Source organism: Glycine max, chromosome 9 (genome assembly GCF_000004515.6).
Source record: "Glycine max cultivar Williams 82 chromosome 9, Glycine_max_v4.0, whole genome shotgun sequence".
NCBI lineage: Eukaryota > Viridiplantae > Streptophyta > Magnoliopsida > Fabales > Fabaceae > Glycine > Glycine max.
In genome coordinates, this window is record NC_038245.2 from 7,104,268 (window position 1) to 7,120,012 (window position 15,745).

The 15,745-nt window shown below is 35.6% G+C and overlaps 3 protein-coding genes across 3 annotated transcripts; 2 read left to right on the forward strand and 1 right to left on the reverse strand.

The window, feature by feature from the left end:
- The first annotated feature begins 2,187 nt into the window (after positions 1-2,187).
- LOC100797543 (subtilisin-like protease SBT1.8) lies at positions 2,188-5,202 on the forward strand. Its single transcript, XM_003533739.5, has 2 exons — positions 2,188-4,119; positions 4,221-5,202. The coding sequence occupies exons 1-2, from the start codon at positions 2,472-2,474 to the stop codon at positions 4,883-4,885; spliced, it is 2,313 nt and encodes a 770-aa protein (XP_003533787.1). The 5' UTR covers positions 2,188-2,471; the 3' UTR covers positions 4,886-5,202.
- Positions 5,203-6,702: 1,500 nt separating this feature from the next.
- Positions 6,703-10,567, reverse strand: LOC100817458 (guanine nucleotide-binding protein subunit gamma 3). The gene is made up of 5 exons (XM_003534899.5): positions 9,589-10,567; positions 8,385-8,437; positions 8,214-8,258; positions 8,084-8,128; positions 6,703-7,213 (listed from the first exon to the last, which is right to left on the reverse strand). Exons 1-5 carry the CDS (start codon positions 9,739-9,741, stop codon positions 6,856-6,858), a joined length of 654 nt encoding a protein of 217 aa, XP_003534947.1. The 5' UTR covers positions 9,742-10,567; the 3' UTR covers positions 6,703-6,855.
- A 1,486-nt stretch (positions 10,568-12,053) lies between these two features.
- Positions 12,054-13,583, forward strand: LOC100817988 (protein LURP-one-related 6). The gene is made up of 3 exons (XM_003534900.5): positions 12,054-12,407; positions 12,794-13,042; positions 13,204-13,583. The coding sequence occupies exons 1-3, from the start codon at positions 12,183-12,185 to the stop codon at positions 13,345-13,347; spliced, it is 618 nt and encodes a 205-aa protein (XP_003534948.2). The 5' UTR covers positions 12,054-12,182; the 3' UTR covers positions 13,348-13,583.
- The last annotated feature ends 2,162 nt before the right edge of the window (positions 13,584-15,745 follow it).

The following is a 15,745-nucleotide window of genomic DNA, read 5'->3' on the forward strand; positions in this document are numbered from 1 at the left end:
AATTTTTTAATAATCAATAGTTTTGATTAATTTATAATTAATTTAATAACACAATTAATTAAAATTATTTATTAATATTTTATTAAGAGAATCAAAATTATTAATTTATAAGACTAATAAAATTAAATAAAAAAAAATTATGGATTTAAAAAGTCAAGAGGATGAAAATTATAATTTAAGATAAAGGCAAATATCTCATATTTTCTCCCCCCGAATCGACCCCATGATCTAAATTACCGGCACCGAAAATGTAAAAGTGTCATATAGAATATACTCACGAAGAACTAGGAATAAAGATGGCGAAAACCAAAAACATTCATAACATAGCTCCATAGCTATAACATGTGTCAATAGTTCCACAAATAGTACATTAAAAAATTGTACAATATAACTTTTTTAACGAGTAAAGGATGGGCCTAACTCTTAATTTCTTTTATTTTTTTGGAGGCCGTAACTCTTAATTTCTTGGATAGTGTTCAGCTTAATACGAGTGTGTTGCACTAGTTTTATTGAATATTAGGAAAAAAGAGAGACTTTGATCGAGCATCTCTATATTTTCTTAAAAAATAATAATTAAAAAAAAGATAATGGAAGTTAAATAATAATAAGTGATTTACGAGGTATAATTGGAGGGTATTTTGGACTCCTTTTTGGGCTTGCCCCTTGACTCAGAGATAACAAGGCTATATATACCTCACATCAACATGAGCCACGGACACCAACAATTGTCTAACATTTTCTAACATCATCGAACCCAGGCTTCAATTATGGCATAAGCTCCAAAAATTCAACGTGAGCCACAGACTTTGGGGGCTATTATTTTGAATCATGGCTCATGACAACAAATTTGCTTTACTTGTCAAATACTACTATATTAGGTATTTGAAGCCTATATAGTATAAATTTAAGCTCATTTTGCACATATTTTACACTCTGACTTGACCGTGTAAGTATTTACAAATTTTGCTTCTAATTGAAATCGTTATTGTTGTCTAAGAATCCACCACGTTCTTTGGATGTGCCAAAATTCCTTTAAACAAAGGGTGTGAAATGGTTTGGAGAGTGTAATTAATAAGAAAATAGAACAAAAAGAGAAGAAAATTAAATAAAATATAAGATAGCGAGAGAAATAGTGATTTACCAACATTGTTATAAGGATAAAATAGTATGTAAATTTTTTTTTATGCAAATTACAGTTTGTTATAAATAATCATTGTAAATAACATTTTTAAGATGATTTATTTTTTAAGATTATTAATGTGAGTTGTCAATTTTTTTTAATGAAATTATGATTGAAGAAAGAAATATATCAAATATTACAGTGATTTGAAGTGGTTTATTTAGTAAAAATATGCATAATTGTATAGAAATTAGTAAGAGGCAATAGACATAAAGTAAAAATAAAACATGTGGCACAAAATTACTTTTTATTATAACAATGCACATTTGAACTTTGAAATTTCAAATATATTTTATAAATTAATTAATCTCATACACATAAATGAAGTCAAGTAAAGTGGAAAACCGTGTTTGAAACCGATATTAATAATTTAATATCATTAACTGAAGCTAACGCTATTAAATTTTATTTAATTGTATCTGATTAAACTTAAATAACAAAAATAGGCTCGAATCAATTAAACAGATTAAGTTACTGTAATGATTGTTTTTAAGAGTTATTTTTTAGCAGTTTTTTTAATGATAAAATTTTAGAAAATTTTCTTAATTTCACAATAAAAATTATTCATCTTAAATTGAAAATATAATTTATATTTAAAAATATTTGTTAATAAATTTTTTTACATATTTAAAATTATTTATTACAAATATTAGTTACATAAAATTATATTTATTCTATACATTGTGCAAACTAAATTATTAATATAGTAAAAAAAATGAGATATAAATTTAACTTAAACAAAACTTTTTTCTGATAAGCATTATAAGTTTGTTTTTTTTTTATTTTTATAAAATAGACATTATAAGTACATTAAAGAAAACAAAATCAGTACACTAAAAAAAAAATCAAAAGTGAGTATCTTTTATTCTTCATTTGAGGGTACTCCCTTTATCTTTATTTTTGAATACAAGTTCAATGTAGTTTTACAGAAAATCTAGTCTTGAATGTAATTTTACAGCAGTTATTAGGAAGAGCAATAAATAAAGTGCAGCCCTGGAATTTGAAGTCCAATGTGAAGTCAAAAAAGTGGAGAAGGACAGGTAACGGCACAGAAGACCACAGACAGAGAAGAGAAGAAACTGAAACACAGTAGTAATAATAAAACAAAGAAGCAATGGCAAAAACGTAAATAAACCAAACAGAGAGTCTCATTAAGCAACTCCACCCTCATTATAAACCCGAACATGAACCCCTCTTTTCTTATGACACACCCTTCTCACTCTCCCCATTAAATAAACAAAGAAAGAGAGAAAGAAACTCAACCTCGTTCGTTTCGTTCCTCCATGAAATAATGGCTTCCGTTTCTACTTTCTGTTTCGTTCTCTTCTTCTTCTTCTTCCTCACACAATGCTGGTTCTTAACTTCAGCAAAGAAAACCTACATAGTTCACATGAAACACCACGAAAAGCCTTCGGTTTACCCCACACACACTGACTGGTACAGCGCCAGTCTTCAACAATCTCTCACTCTCACCACTGCCGATTCAGATTCCGATTCCAATCCGTTACTCTATTCCTACACCACCGCCTACAACGGTTTCGCCGCGTCCCTCAACGACGAACAGGCGGAACAGCTTCTCAGATCCGAGGATGTTCTCGGAGTGTACGAGGACACGGTGTACCAGTTGCACACCACCCGCACTCCTGAGTTTCTAGGGTTGGAAAAGGAAACAGGGCTTTGGGAGGGTCACACCGCACAGGATCTCAACCAGGCTTCCAATGACGTCATCATTGGGGTCCTCGACACCGGAGTGTGGCCGGAGTCGCCGAGCTTCGACGACGCAGGAATGCCGGAGATTCCGGCCCGGTGGCGCGGCGAGTGCGAGACGGGTCCAGATTTCTCCCCCAAAATGTGTAACAGGAAACTCATCGGCGCTAGAAGCTTCTCTAAAGGTTTCCATATGGCCTCAGGGATTGGGGTGAGAGAGAAGGAGCCAGCGTCGGCACGTGACAGGGATGGTCACGGGACCCACACGTCGAGCACCGCCGCGGGGTCGCACGTGACGAACGCGAGCTTATTAGGTTATGCGAGCGGGACCGCGCGTGGGATGGCTCCCACCGCACGTGTGGCTGCTTATAAGGTTTGCTGGACCGACGGCTGCTTCGCCTCCGACATTCTCGCCGGAATGGACCGTGCCATCGAGGACGGCGTCGACGTCCTCTCGCTCTCCCTCGGTGGCGGTTCCGCACCGTACTTCCGCGACACAATCGCCATCGGCGCGTTCGCCGCCATGGCGAAAGGTATCTTCGTTGCATGCTCCGCCGGGAACAGTGGGCCCCAGAAGGCCTCGCTTGCCAACGTGGCACCGTGGATAATGACGGTTGGTGCAGGAACCCTAGATCGTGATTTCCCTGCCTACGCTTCTCTCGGTAACAAAAAAAGATTCTCCGGTGTTTCTCTCTATAGTGGAAAAGGAATGGGGAACGAACCGGTTGGTTTGGTTTATGACAAAGGCTTGAACCAGTCAGGTAGCATTTGCTTGCCCGGTTCGCTTGAACCGGGTCTGGTTCGTGGGAAGGTGGTTGTTTGCGACCGTGGAATCAACGCGCGGGTGGAGAAAGGTAAGGTGGTGCGTGATGCCGGTGGTGTTGGGATGATTCTCGCGAACACAGCAGCGAGTGGGGAGGAGTTAGTTGCGGATAGTCACCTGCTACCGGCTGTGGCAGTTGGAAGAATCGTGGGGGACCAGATCAGAGCCTATGCTTCTTCCGATCCTAATCCAACGGTGCATCTTGATTTCCGTGGAACAGTATTGAACGTTAAGCCTTCACCAGTAGTGGCAGCTTTTAGTTCCAGAGGGCCCAATATGGTTACCAGACAGATTCTGAAACCGGACGTTATTGGGCCTGGGGTTAACATCTTGGCCGGGTGGTCCGAAGCAATTGGGCCATCAGGGTTATCCGATGACACTCGGAAAACTCAGTTCAACATCATGTCAGGTATATTTTGTTTCCATCTTCAATGAATTTTTGTTTTCTTTTTTGATTTTAACAACAACTAGTGTAATAACTCATGTCATGCAATTGAATTGTTATTGTAGGTACATCTATGTCTTGTCCACACATAAGTGGATTGGCTGCCTTGTTGAAAGCTGCACATCCGCAATGGAGTTCTAGTGCGATAAAATCAGCCCTAATGACAACGGCAGATGTACACGACAACACCAAGTCCCAACTCCGGGATGCGGCAGGGGGTGCATTTTCCAACCCATGGGCTCATGGTGCGGGCCACGTGAACCCACACAAGGCACTTTCCCCTGGGCTTGTCTATGATGCCACACCAAGTGACTACATTAAGTTCCTATGTTCCTTGGAGTACACACCTGAACGCATACAACTCATTACTAAGCGTTCAGGTGTTAATTGTACTAAGAGGTTCTCTGACCCTGGCCAGTTGAACTACCCTTCATTCTCTGTTCTCTTTGGCGGTAAGAGGGTCGTGAGGTACACACGAGTCCTGACCAACGTGGGCGAGGCAGGCTCCGTCTATAACGTCACCGTGGATGCACCTTCCACGGTGACGGTAACGGTGAAGCCCGCCGCGCTCGTGTTTGGAAAAGTAGGGGAAAGGCAAAGGTACACGGCAACCTTTGTGTCCAAGAATGGTGTCGGGGATTCCGTTAGGTATGGATTTGGAAGCATTATGTGGAGCAATGCGCAACACCAAGTTAGGAGCCCAGTTGCTTTTTCTTGGACTTTGTTGTGAGATTATTGCTTTTTTTTTTTTTAACTGCACAGCCACTATTCCAAGCCCAACCAAACATGCCTTTTGCCTGGAGCTGATTGAGGCTTTTGTTGATGTCAGCCAACACTATTATTAACATTATTTAGTTGGACATTTAGAAGGTTGTGTATTTTTTTTTTAATTGTGAGAATTGAAGAAAAAAAGAGAGGTGAGATTGAGAAGAAGAGCGAGGAGAGATGCTTGTTTTCTTTGTTTATTGTGTGTATCCAGTAAAAACAAATGTTACAAAACAAGGGCGTTGATGGTATGTATAAACGACTGGCTCTAATTATCCTTAAGAATGAGATTTCATTTTTCTCCTCAATTTTTTTACTTATTATATGTTTTTTGTTACAATTTTTCTCAGTGTATATATATATATATATTAAAAAGGTAAACCACGCTTTTATTTAGTCCGTGGAAATATTTTAGAATGTTGGTTTTAATCTTATAAAAATTTAGTACTGAATAGCACAAATGTGTTTTTAATTCATAAAGGACTAAAACTATATTATAAATTTAGGGATTAAATTAATTTTTTATAGGAATTAAAATCAATATTTAGAAACATCTTGAGAGACAAAAATATATTTTATTTTATTAAAAATCATAATGATAAATTGGACAACTTAATTTAGATACAATTGCATTTGTAGTGTTGTTTCCTGATCAGAGTTTGATTTCAGAAGTCCATGTAAATAATTGACGTGAAACTTCATTTACCATCGGAAAACGTTACCCCAAATATTCACAGATCTGTATTTAAATTATTTCCTAATGAATTTTAGTAATTAACTACCACATTAATTTGCAACTTCCCATTGCTTTTTAATTTGGCATGATTCGAATATTTTAGAAGCCCAAAGTTATTTTGGGCAGAATCAACTTATTCCAGAAGAATATTTCATTTAAAAGATTCGAATCTCTAAGTTAATGAAAATCGAAAAACCTTATCGCTGCCAATTCTCCTGTGGTCAGATGGGCTATGTTTACAAATATGGAAACACTCCACACTGAATTTCTCTTGTTTTTATCGTTCTCTTTCATTTCATCTACATGAGTGCAATTAATTAGACGAGTGAAGGTGTTATCTAGTTCTTCGACCATAGTACAAACAAACTATAGTGTCCTCTGAGTTAAAACTTGAAACATTATTTCAAATCTAGGTGCTGAAAGGAAAAGACACTTCATGTGTCATTAAACAAACAGTTACGAAGAAAAGATAGCACATGGTCATCACATATTTTTCGCTGCCATTCCAATTTCATCGATCACCAACTTTTTCTTGCAGGGTTAAACGGGGGTGGTAAAAAAAGGGTAATATTTATATTCCTGACTTCAAAAATCAAAAGGGATTTTAAAAAACTAAACAAATTCAAATCGACGAACGAGGCAATGAGCTAAAACAAAAAGTTTTGGCCCGTTAATTGTTTTTTTTTTTTTTTTTGTGTGTGCTTTAACCTTTTGATTATTCATCTTTACTTTACTTTTAAGAGAAACAACTTTTGTTTCCTCAAATTAAAAAAATTATTGGATGCTGACTTTATTTATCATTCAAGAGTATATTAAAAAAATAATAATATTATCAATAGAAATTAAAGAAAATGATTAATAATCAAGGTATTTGTTACTAGCTTCCATGCTAAGAATATGCTAATCATACAATGGATCCGGACTCCACGGCATTTTTCCCCTATTGCATCTTTCATTTCACATGTAATGATACTGTCTGGAAATTCAGTGCAGCAAAGAAATGAAAGAGGTCAAATTTTTTGTAACCCATAATTGCTAGTGAGAAATATTACATTTGCTTCTAGTAAGTAGTAGTATCCACATGATGAAAAAGATTAACAGGACATTTATAATTATAAACTTCTATATTTCCAATTTCATAAAATTGCTACTATAAATACAATTTTTATAGACAAATTTTATTTTTTTGTGATACTATACTAGAAACATGAACAGGGGTTCCAACAGGAATTTGTACAACAGCAACATGGACGAACCTTGGGACATTTTTTTGGGCCTGACCAAGAGCAAGAGCAAGAGCATTTGCAAATGCAGCAAGAGGGAAAAGGCCACCCAATATTGCAACTTGGGAGAGTGCAACAAATTTTGCAACCACAACTATCTTTGCAGCAATGTGATATTCCATTAGGGCAGCAAGAGCAATTGGTAGATGGAAGACAACTAGAACAGCAATTGCATGGCATGCAGTGGGAACAACAACTTGACATGTTTTGATGTTCAAAGCACCCATCACAGCACCAATGGCAGATCCAAGACAAGTTAAAGCAAGGGATGTCACTGCAGAAAAAGGCCACACTCATGTTATTCAAGTAAGTAGTGATATTTTTTTTCTGATAGGAAAATATTAATTTGTTATTTTGTTAGAAATGTCCATTGGGGGATTTGAACTCGTGACCTCTCTTCCCTCGCTTCTTCTTTCACTCTTCCCCAACCACTGGACCAACCTTATATCTTCTAAAAAGAAAATGGTTACTCTTCAAGAAAGAAGTAATATGGTTACTCATAATTTTAAAACCTGTCTATTTTTTTTTATTTATTTTTTTAAATTGTTGGTTCTTTAAGTTCTTTAGGTAGCTGGTGCAAGTGTGGTATGGGAATGTCAACAATTTTGAAGCATACATGCATCATTAACTATTGTAAAAGGTTTATTACATTAGAAGTTGCTGGTATAAAATGAAAAAAGAAAACAGCTTATGAATTATTATCTGGTTCATCTCAGACATAAGAAAGTGTATCTCAGATATACACACACAACACTTGTTAGATTCAGCAGTATGCGAGTATGAAGCTAAGCTAAGGATACAAGTGGCTAGAAAACTAGGCATGATCTTTTGAAGTTAGGCATAAGTCAGCGTGTCATTGCTAAATCAGACTCTAACATTGCCTTCTACACAGAATCCCAAATAGTCACTAGTGACATTAGGACACTTATTAAGGAAGTAAAAATAGATTTTTTTTTTTTTAAATTGAGATACATAAAATTACATTCCTCTATAATTTTTAAATGTGTTCTCATATAATTTTTAATAAAATGTTTTTTCTTTTAATCCCTTAATCAATGTCCTTATGACACTTAAGGTCACTGGGTTAGCAAGAACTTTCAACTTAATAAATCAACTAACAAAATTTATTAACAAAAAAGGGTACCACAGCCACTTCCAGAAGCTACATGACCGGTGGTTCTTCTTGCTCCTGCTTGAATGAGAAAGATATAATTAAAAATCATGATATTTTATTTTTAAACTGACAAGGGAAGTTTGGCAAGAGCATTTCTTACGTAGGTAACAGAGGATCTGAGTTTGCCATCACAAAATCGGCAATCCTGCAATATTGTTGCATTCAATTAACAAAGTGGACTTAGCTAGCAATAATGAATTAAAATATTCTGAGTAATTTCTCTAGTTTCATAATCCAAATGTTATACAAGCAATTCCACAAATACACATACTCTTTGCAGCATCTTGAAGCTGGTTGAAGGCCTTCAGAAGATTTTAACTCTTCCTGTTTGATGCAAATTTGTCAATAATTTTTGTTAATTAACACCAAAAGAGGCCAGAAAGGGAAGGTATCAGTACTATTTAACAAGGTTGCAAATAAAGTGTCTATGCACAGATTTAATGCAAAATTGTAAGATTGATAGTGGTATCACGATGCCATGTAATGCGTCATTCTTTGCAATTTTCTTAAGACAACAATATTTGTTAGAGGATAAAATTGGAACTGATGTTTGAATATCTCATTAAAAACTGAGAACACCAGTCAATTTGAAAGTTTTTTCAAAGGCTATAAATTACAGTCATTTTAGAACAGAGAAAATAATTTTAACATGCAATTCCATAACTACATAAGATTCACAATCTTGGAAACTATGACCTACTGTGAGTCCTTCAATTGGCATCCAAGGAGCACAGTTTAAAAGTTCAGCACTGTTTTTACTTTTCCTCTCTCCATGCTTAATAAATGTTAGTGGTTGGCTCACAATGACAACTTATAATTCAGTAAATTATTGAATATTAATAAATGCTAATTTATTGTGTTTGGATGTGAAATGAAGCATAATGCAGTAGAGGGTAAAAAAATAATATCCGTCCTGAAAAAAAAGGCTAGGTCCCATACACCGAAAATAAAAGGAAAAAATAAAGTTAAAACGGATTGCAATGAAACACAGAAAAAAGACAATAAGACAATCTATAATCATTACATTATATTTCACTCAATTCTAACTCTTTCTTTCGATCTAAAGGTAATCTCTAAAGGCATAAGACCACTCGAAGTGGTAATCAATTAGTTGCAAAATCTTCTGGCAAAATTAAAGAACACCCTATGTTCATGTGCAATTATACGTTGAAAGTCTATCTACTAATGATTCCCACATCCCCAATGAACAGTGCATTCATCACTCTGTTTCTTACTTAAAAAGTATGGTTTTGATCATGAAATGTAATGGTAACAGACTAACAGGTGCTAAAAGTGAAGAGGATTTGGTAATAGTAGAAATCAACACCTCACACTAGACAAAGTCATAATTAACAGTCACGTATTATAGAGTATACAATAACTCAACACAGGTATTCTGTTCAACCAACTCAGTAGTAAATGTCTGGAAAGAGAGTTTAAGTGGTGAATTTACAGTTTAACAAAGTAAAACCAACCTCGAGGAAACTTATCTCTCTTTCCAGCATCTGAATCTTGGCCATTTCGCGACGCTTTCCATACAAATCTGGGCACGAAGGAGGCGCCGCCTTAGGAGAGGGCAGTGGCAGAGAGAGAAGGATGTTGGAAGTTGCCCTTGTGGAAGTGCTCATCACTGCTCTCTCAATTGAACTTAGTAAATGCCCCCAACAGAAGAAGAAATAAACAGTGCTAGTTAGCAGAAAGGGATAGTAGCAGTAGTAGTAATAGTATTGGTCATTGTTGATGCTCAAGTAAGAAATAAGAGGGTGATGAAGAGTGAGTAATGTAACTGTAAGTGGCAAAGGAGAGGAGGCACATCATAATATTATTTGAGTCTGTTAAGGTGTGAATGCCACATGAAATGACTGTGGCAGCGGCAGTAAATAGGGGGCACAGACAAGGGACAGTTAAGAACACACTCACACACACACACACACACACAAGGTAACAAAAAAACGAACTAGAGATTGGAGTTTTGCCAGAAGAAACAAGGCCTCAATAGTGTCACAAGGATCGGTTTTTTAGAGTGAGATAATAATAAAGGGTTGAATTTCATTATGGAAAGTGGAAAGGGTCATAAATGAGAGTGGCTAGAAAGAGAGTCATTATTATTGCAGGCTGGGGGAAATAAGGAAAAATGAAGGAGAGTGGCAGTGACCAGCGACAATCTGATGGAAACTGAGCCTGGCTGCAACGGATTTTGAATTACCATCTTAATTACTACTACTATTTATCTATTAAATGCATGATTCAATTACCAACTTGTTTTTTTTTTTTTTTTGAGATGTTGTAAATAATTGTTTTGAACGAAGTCTTGTATATTTGGGCTAAACCAAGGCCCAACTTGGATCAATCTAGGGACTTCAATCTTAGGGCAATTTTAACGGGAGTTGTATGGGTAGTTCTTAGAGGTTATTACTAGTTCTTTTTTTAAGGAGGTAATTACTAGTTCTTAAAGTGGCTTTTTTTTTATCAAGGGGGTAATTTTTTTCAACCTTTAAACATTTTTAAAAATTGGGATTAAGTTTGGTTTTAAATATGATCAAATTGAATTGAATCTTTTAAAAATAAAGGAATCAAATTGAACTCAATAAATAAAGTAAGGGATCAAATTGAATCTTTTAATAATAAAAATATCAAATTCAACCCCAAAAAATAAATTGAAACTATGTCTAAACACAAAAGTATCAAATTTTAAATTTTAATTTTGTAAGAACAAAAGAATTACTTAAAATTTTAAATATTTATGAATATTTTAATTATTACGAGAATGAAAAATATATTTTGATATTTCTTTAATAAAGTAACACTATCATGTTAATAAATTGGGGTTTGTTAATTTCACCAAAAAAAAAAAAATTGTTAGTAAATTGGGTACGATGAAAATTATAGCCAGGCGTTCTTTAATTTTAGAAGGTCCAAAACTCCAAATGCTCTTGAGATATCTGAGAAAACGACTATTGGCCGCGTCTCCATGATTCACATCTTCAGTCCACCACGTGTCATGAGCACGGCATAGACAACTATCTCGTAAGGTAAGAAGATGCTACATTCTATTGTTGGGTACTAAAGTCAATGAAATACTACTATATAATTAAATTTTAATTTTATTATGCGATATAGTCATATTTATCAATACATGCCAACTTTGTATTAATATTTTATTTGCTTCTATTGTACCTAAACCAAATGCATGAAGTTTATACAAAAGTCTTTCGTCTAAGATGTTTCGATAAATAAATATATATAATAACCTTTTTATGTGAAGAAAAATAAAATTTTGATGAAGGTGCATGCTATATATCATCGAGTCATCTGAGTACCCAACGTGCTTATGTTTTCTCCATCCAAAAGCATATATAAGATTCTTTTATACTTTAAAGTTTCAATTATTCCTCTTTGAATTTTAGGCTTGATTAGCTCTACCGAATTTCAAAAGCTTTGGAACACTATTTTGAAAATCTCTATCTAACGATTCTAACCACTTCGTATTTTACTTTTGTCAACATTGTCCCGAGACTTTTCTGATTGAATTCTCAAGGTTTTGGCATTCCATATGTTAATTTCCAACACAGCTAAAACCCCATATGGCAAGTCAATCTACCGTAACTAAAAGAGTAGTCTAACACGCCTACGCATGCTATCAATTGGGCTAATTATATATCAGAGAGAGAGAGAGAAAATAAAAAAGGTTCTTAAGCAATTCACATGTGAACATAACCCAAACTTTCCATCTCATCCACAAGCAACCTCAACCAATAATGCCTCGTAATATTCTTCTATCTCCTATACGTCAAAACTTGCCAAACCTAAAGCCTACAAGCATAAATTAACCAGAGAAGTCTAGTCACACAAGTGAGAAAAACCCTTTTTTCGTTAGTTAATATATTAATTGTTTCAATGATAGGCCCTAATGCTTTGTGTATATATATAAAACTAATGGGTTGGCATTTGGGAAAAGCCAACAAGTTTTGCAACTATTGTGAGCACGTCGAAAGATAGAGCCAAGAAATTAAGGTATTTACATACAAAAAGATAGAGAAAGAAACTAAGCATTAATCAGTGTTGGAAGATGAGCATGATGGCCATCATTAGCAAACTATACTGTTCATCTTCTCAGACGGTGCTTGGGGTCAGGAAAAGACCTCATGTGGTGAATGGAGGGGGTTTTGTGGTCACGGATTGTAGTGGCCAGAGGGTTGTTTTCAGAGTTGATGGTTGTGGGATTCATGGCACTAAGGGACAGTTGATTCTAAGAGATGGGGAAGGAGATGCTTTACTTCTCATGCGTCGAAAGGTATATATATATAATATCTGTGTGTGGAAATGTTATGCCTCATGCCCTCATCATTATAAAGTTTTTTTATATTATGCATGTATTGTGTGTATGTCTATGCATATAAAATAGGTTACCATGCATCTCATATATATATATATATGAGGAGTAATTCTTTCATCTTTATTATTCATTTTTTTAAAATCTAGTGATTAAGATTAATTATTTATTATAATCATTAGATCTTAAAAAAAAAATGATGAGAATGAGAAATAACTCTAAATGCCTGTATGCTTAATTAACTATTTTAATTTGCTATATCTAGGGAGTCTTCTGTACACAAAGCAATTTATGTGTACACAAAGGTAAGATTTGCAACTGGAATTTAACTTTTTTGTAATGTGCAGGGAGGCATGGTTGAAGCCCTTAGCATTTACAAGAAGTGGAATGGTTATAGTGTAAACTATGAAGGATTGCAGAGCCTGGTTTTCAGCTTGAAAGAGCCCAACAGTTGTTGTTTGGTTAGGAACAATGCCATTAGAATCTCCATTGAGCCAAGGAATGCTAGTAACAAGGGCTGGGACTTTGAGGTAAGGGGTTACTTCCCCGATAGAAGTTGCAGCATTGTTGACGTTAGAGGCAACGTAATAGCACAGGTAAGTAATTATGCAAGTCTATATATTAATATGTTAATTTATTTTGTAAATTATGTAAGGTGTGTAAGTTATTGTAAACTTATGTTACATATCTTTTATTTTTATGAATAAAAAAATAAGTTGATAACTAATGAGTACGTGGATGATCGACTTATACACAGGTTGGGGTGAACAAGGAAGTGGAGAAATTGATGGAAAGCAAGGATTTGTATCATGTTGTTGTGAAACCAGGGATCGATCAAGCGTTTGTTTTTGGAGTCATTGCCATCCTTGACAACATTTATGGCGAATCCACGCACTGCTGAATTATTATTTTATAAAATAACCAATACAGTGGTTTTCTAGTACGTATCACAAATATGTATATATGATCTGACAAATATGCCTAGTATATTATGGAAGGGAAATTGGATTGTTACTTCACGTTAAGCTGTTGCTTGTAATTTCGTTAATTTGAATGACTTGTTTGACAATGATGGATGTGAAAGTTATTTAAGTATTATTCCTAGTGCTTATCGTTTATAGGCTGATTTCGAATGTGTGTGAAATTGATTGGTGATGAATGAGTTTGAAATTTTATATAAGTACTGCTTAATTCAATAAATTAGGTATGGATTTTGATTAATTTGGTTGAAAAGAATCTAAGGATTGTGAATTCATGCATGTATTATATCCAAGTATTATGATTAGTTTTGTGTAAATTATATATGAACATAGTTGATTAATTTGGATTATTGAGTTTAAGGGAGATATTGATTCGGACCTGGATCTCGATCTTATTACACCTTCGTAACTTTGTCGTTTGGTTTCAATCGACGGCACAAGTGACTTCTTCCACGTTCAAATCATCTCTAGCGAGCTTCCTTTGACCCAAAACAATTTTTTTGGAAATAATTACCCTTATCAATAAATTTGTCGTCTTGTTTTAGACCCCGACATCCCTAACCCCATTGAGACCTACTAACCATAACATTCACCTTTTTTCGAATTTGGAGCCACTAAATATTTGATCCTATCGTTATCCTTACTTCCAAAAGCAGGAAATCAAAATCCAGGTGGAATCGATGCTGCAAAAGGGGATCATCCGCCCAAGCATCAACCCTTTTTTCTCCCTTGTTCTTTTGGTCAAGAAGCATGATGGCTCATGACGATTTTTTGTCGATTACTGCACACTAAACGCAATAACCATCAAGGATAGATTTATGATACCCATTATTGATAAACTTCTTGATGATTTAGGGGCCATGTGCCGGTTTTTGAAATTGGACCTCTTACATGGCTACCATCAAATACTGATGAATGAGGACGATGTCAGTAAGATGACCTTTCGAACTCATCATGGTCACTATGAGTTTCGGGTTATGCCATTTGGATTATACAATGCTCCATCTTCATTTTAGGCAACCATGAACACAATTTTTTGTCCGTATCTCCGTCAATTCATAATTGTATTCTTTGATGATATTTTAATCTATATTAGGACCTTTGTAGAACATCTAGTTCATTTGGAGAAAGGTTTTTAGGTACTTATGGACGAAATTTTTTTCCTCAAGTTATCGAAGTGTTCCTTTGCTCAGAAATAGATCAAGTACTTGGGTCACCTGGTTTCTACCAAGGGTGTCGAACCAGTGTCGGCTAAAGTTCAGGCAATCCAACAGTGGCCTACACCACAGTCTCACAAAGCATTGTGAAGCTTCCTTGGCTTATTTGGATTTTATCGATGATTCATTCGTGACCATGCGTCCTTTGCATCTCCCTTGACCAACCTATTGATGTAACGACCCGCCTCGTCGCTACGATATCATCACTCTAAACCGCGATAAATTCAATTTTTAAATAAAAACTCCCTTAATTTTTTGCTTATGAAAATAAAGTAATTTTGTCATACACATAATGGAAATTAAATCTGTTTATACATATATATAAAATCTGAGGTTTACATCTTTAACTCAACAAAATAAAACTTGAAAACCAACTATGGAGGAGTTGATTACAAAACACAACTCTCTCTCCCTTTTTAATGCCAACGTCATCACGTCGGCTCGGCAGCTCCTCACCAGAATCTTACTCCTTGCACCTTGCTGCTGTCATTCTGCTCCCACGAACAAGGTTCGCGATCATCACAGGTATCAACCACACGATACAAAATTACAGGGGTGAGTTCATTATAAAAAGAACCAATATCCAATCCAAATAACCACAATTAGCAAGAAACATGGGTAAACATTATGAGCTTACACAACATTCGTTATTCAACATCCACATTCAACAATTACTCATCATCCACTCATGGATTCAATCAAGCACAGAATGATGCATGCACCTGACCTCAACTCTCAGATGCAATGTGGTATGTACCAACAACCTAATCCCAAGAAATAGCCTAAGCGTGTCCACACGACATCTCACTTAGGAAACCATGCAGAGTTCGTCGAGACCACCCAGTCGTGCACCGTAACTTCTCCCCTAGGTGATCAGTCTGGGGCCACAAGGAGTTCCCTACCAGGTGACGCGCCCCCTTAGTACAAAGTACACTCTGCCACAGTTATTCTATTTCCTGTGTCGTATGAGGTATGAACCATGGGCACCATCAAATGCAATGGCCATGGACAAATTAAAGTGCCTAAACATCCCTGCAGTGAATGCTTAGATTCTTTAACCACACTAGTCCCCCACGAATGGGCCGTCCGACAAGGTCAATGA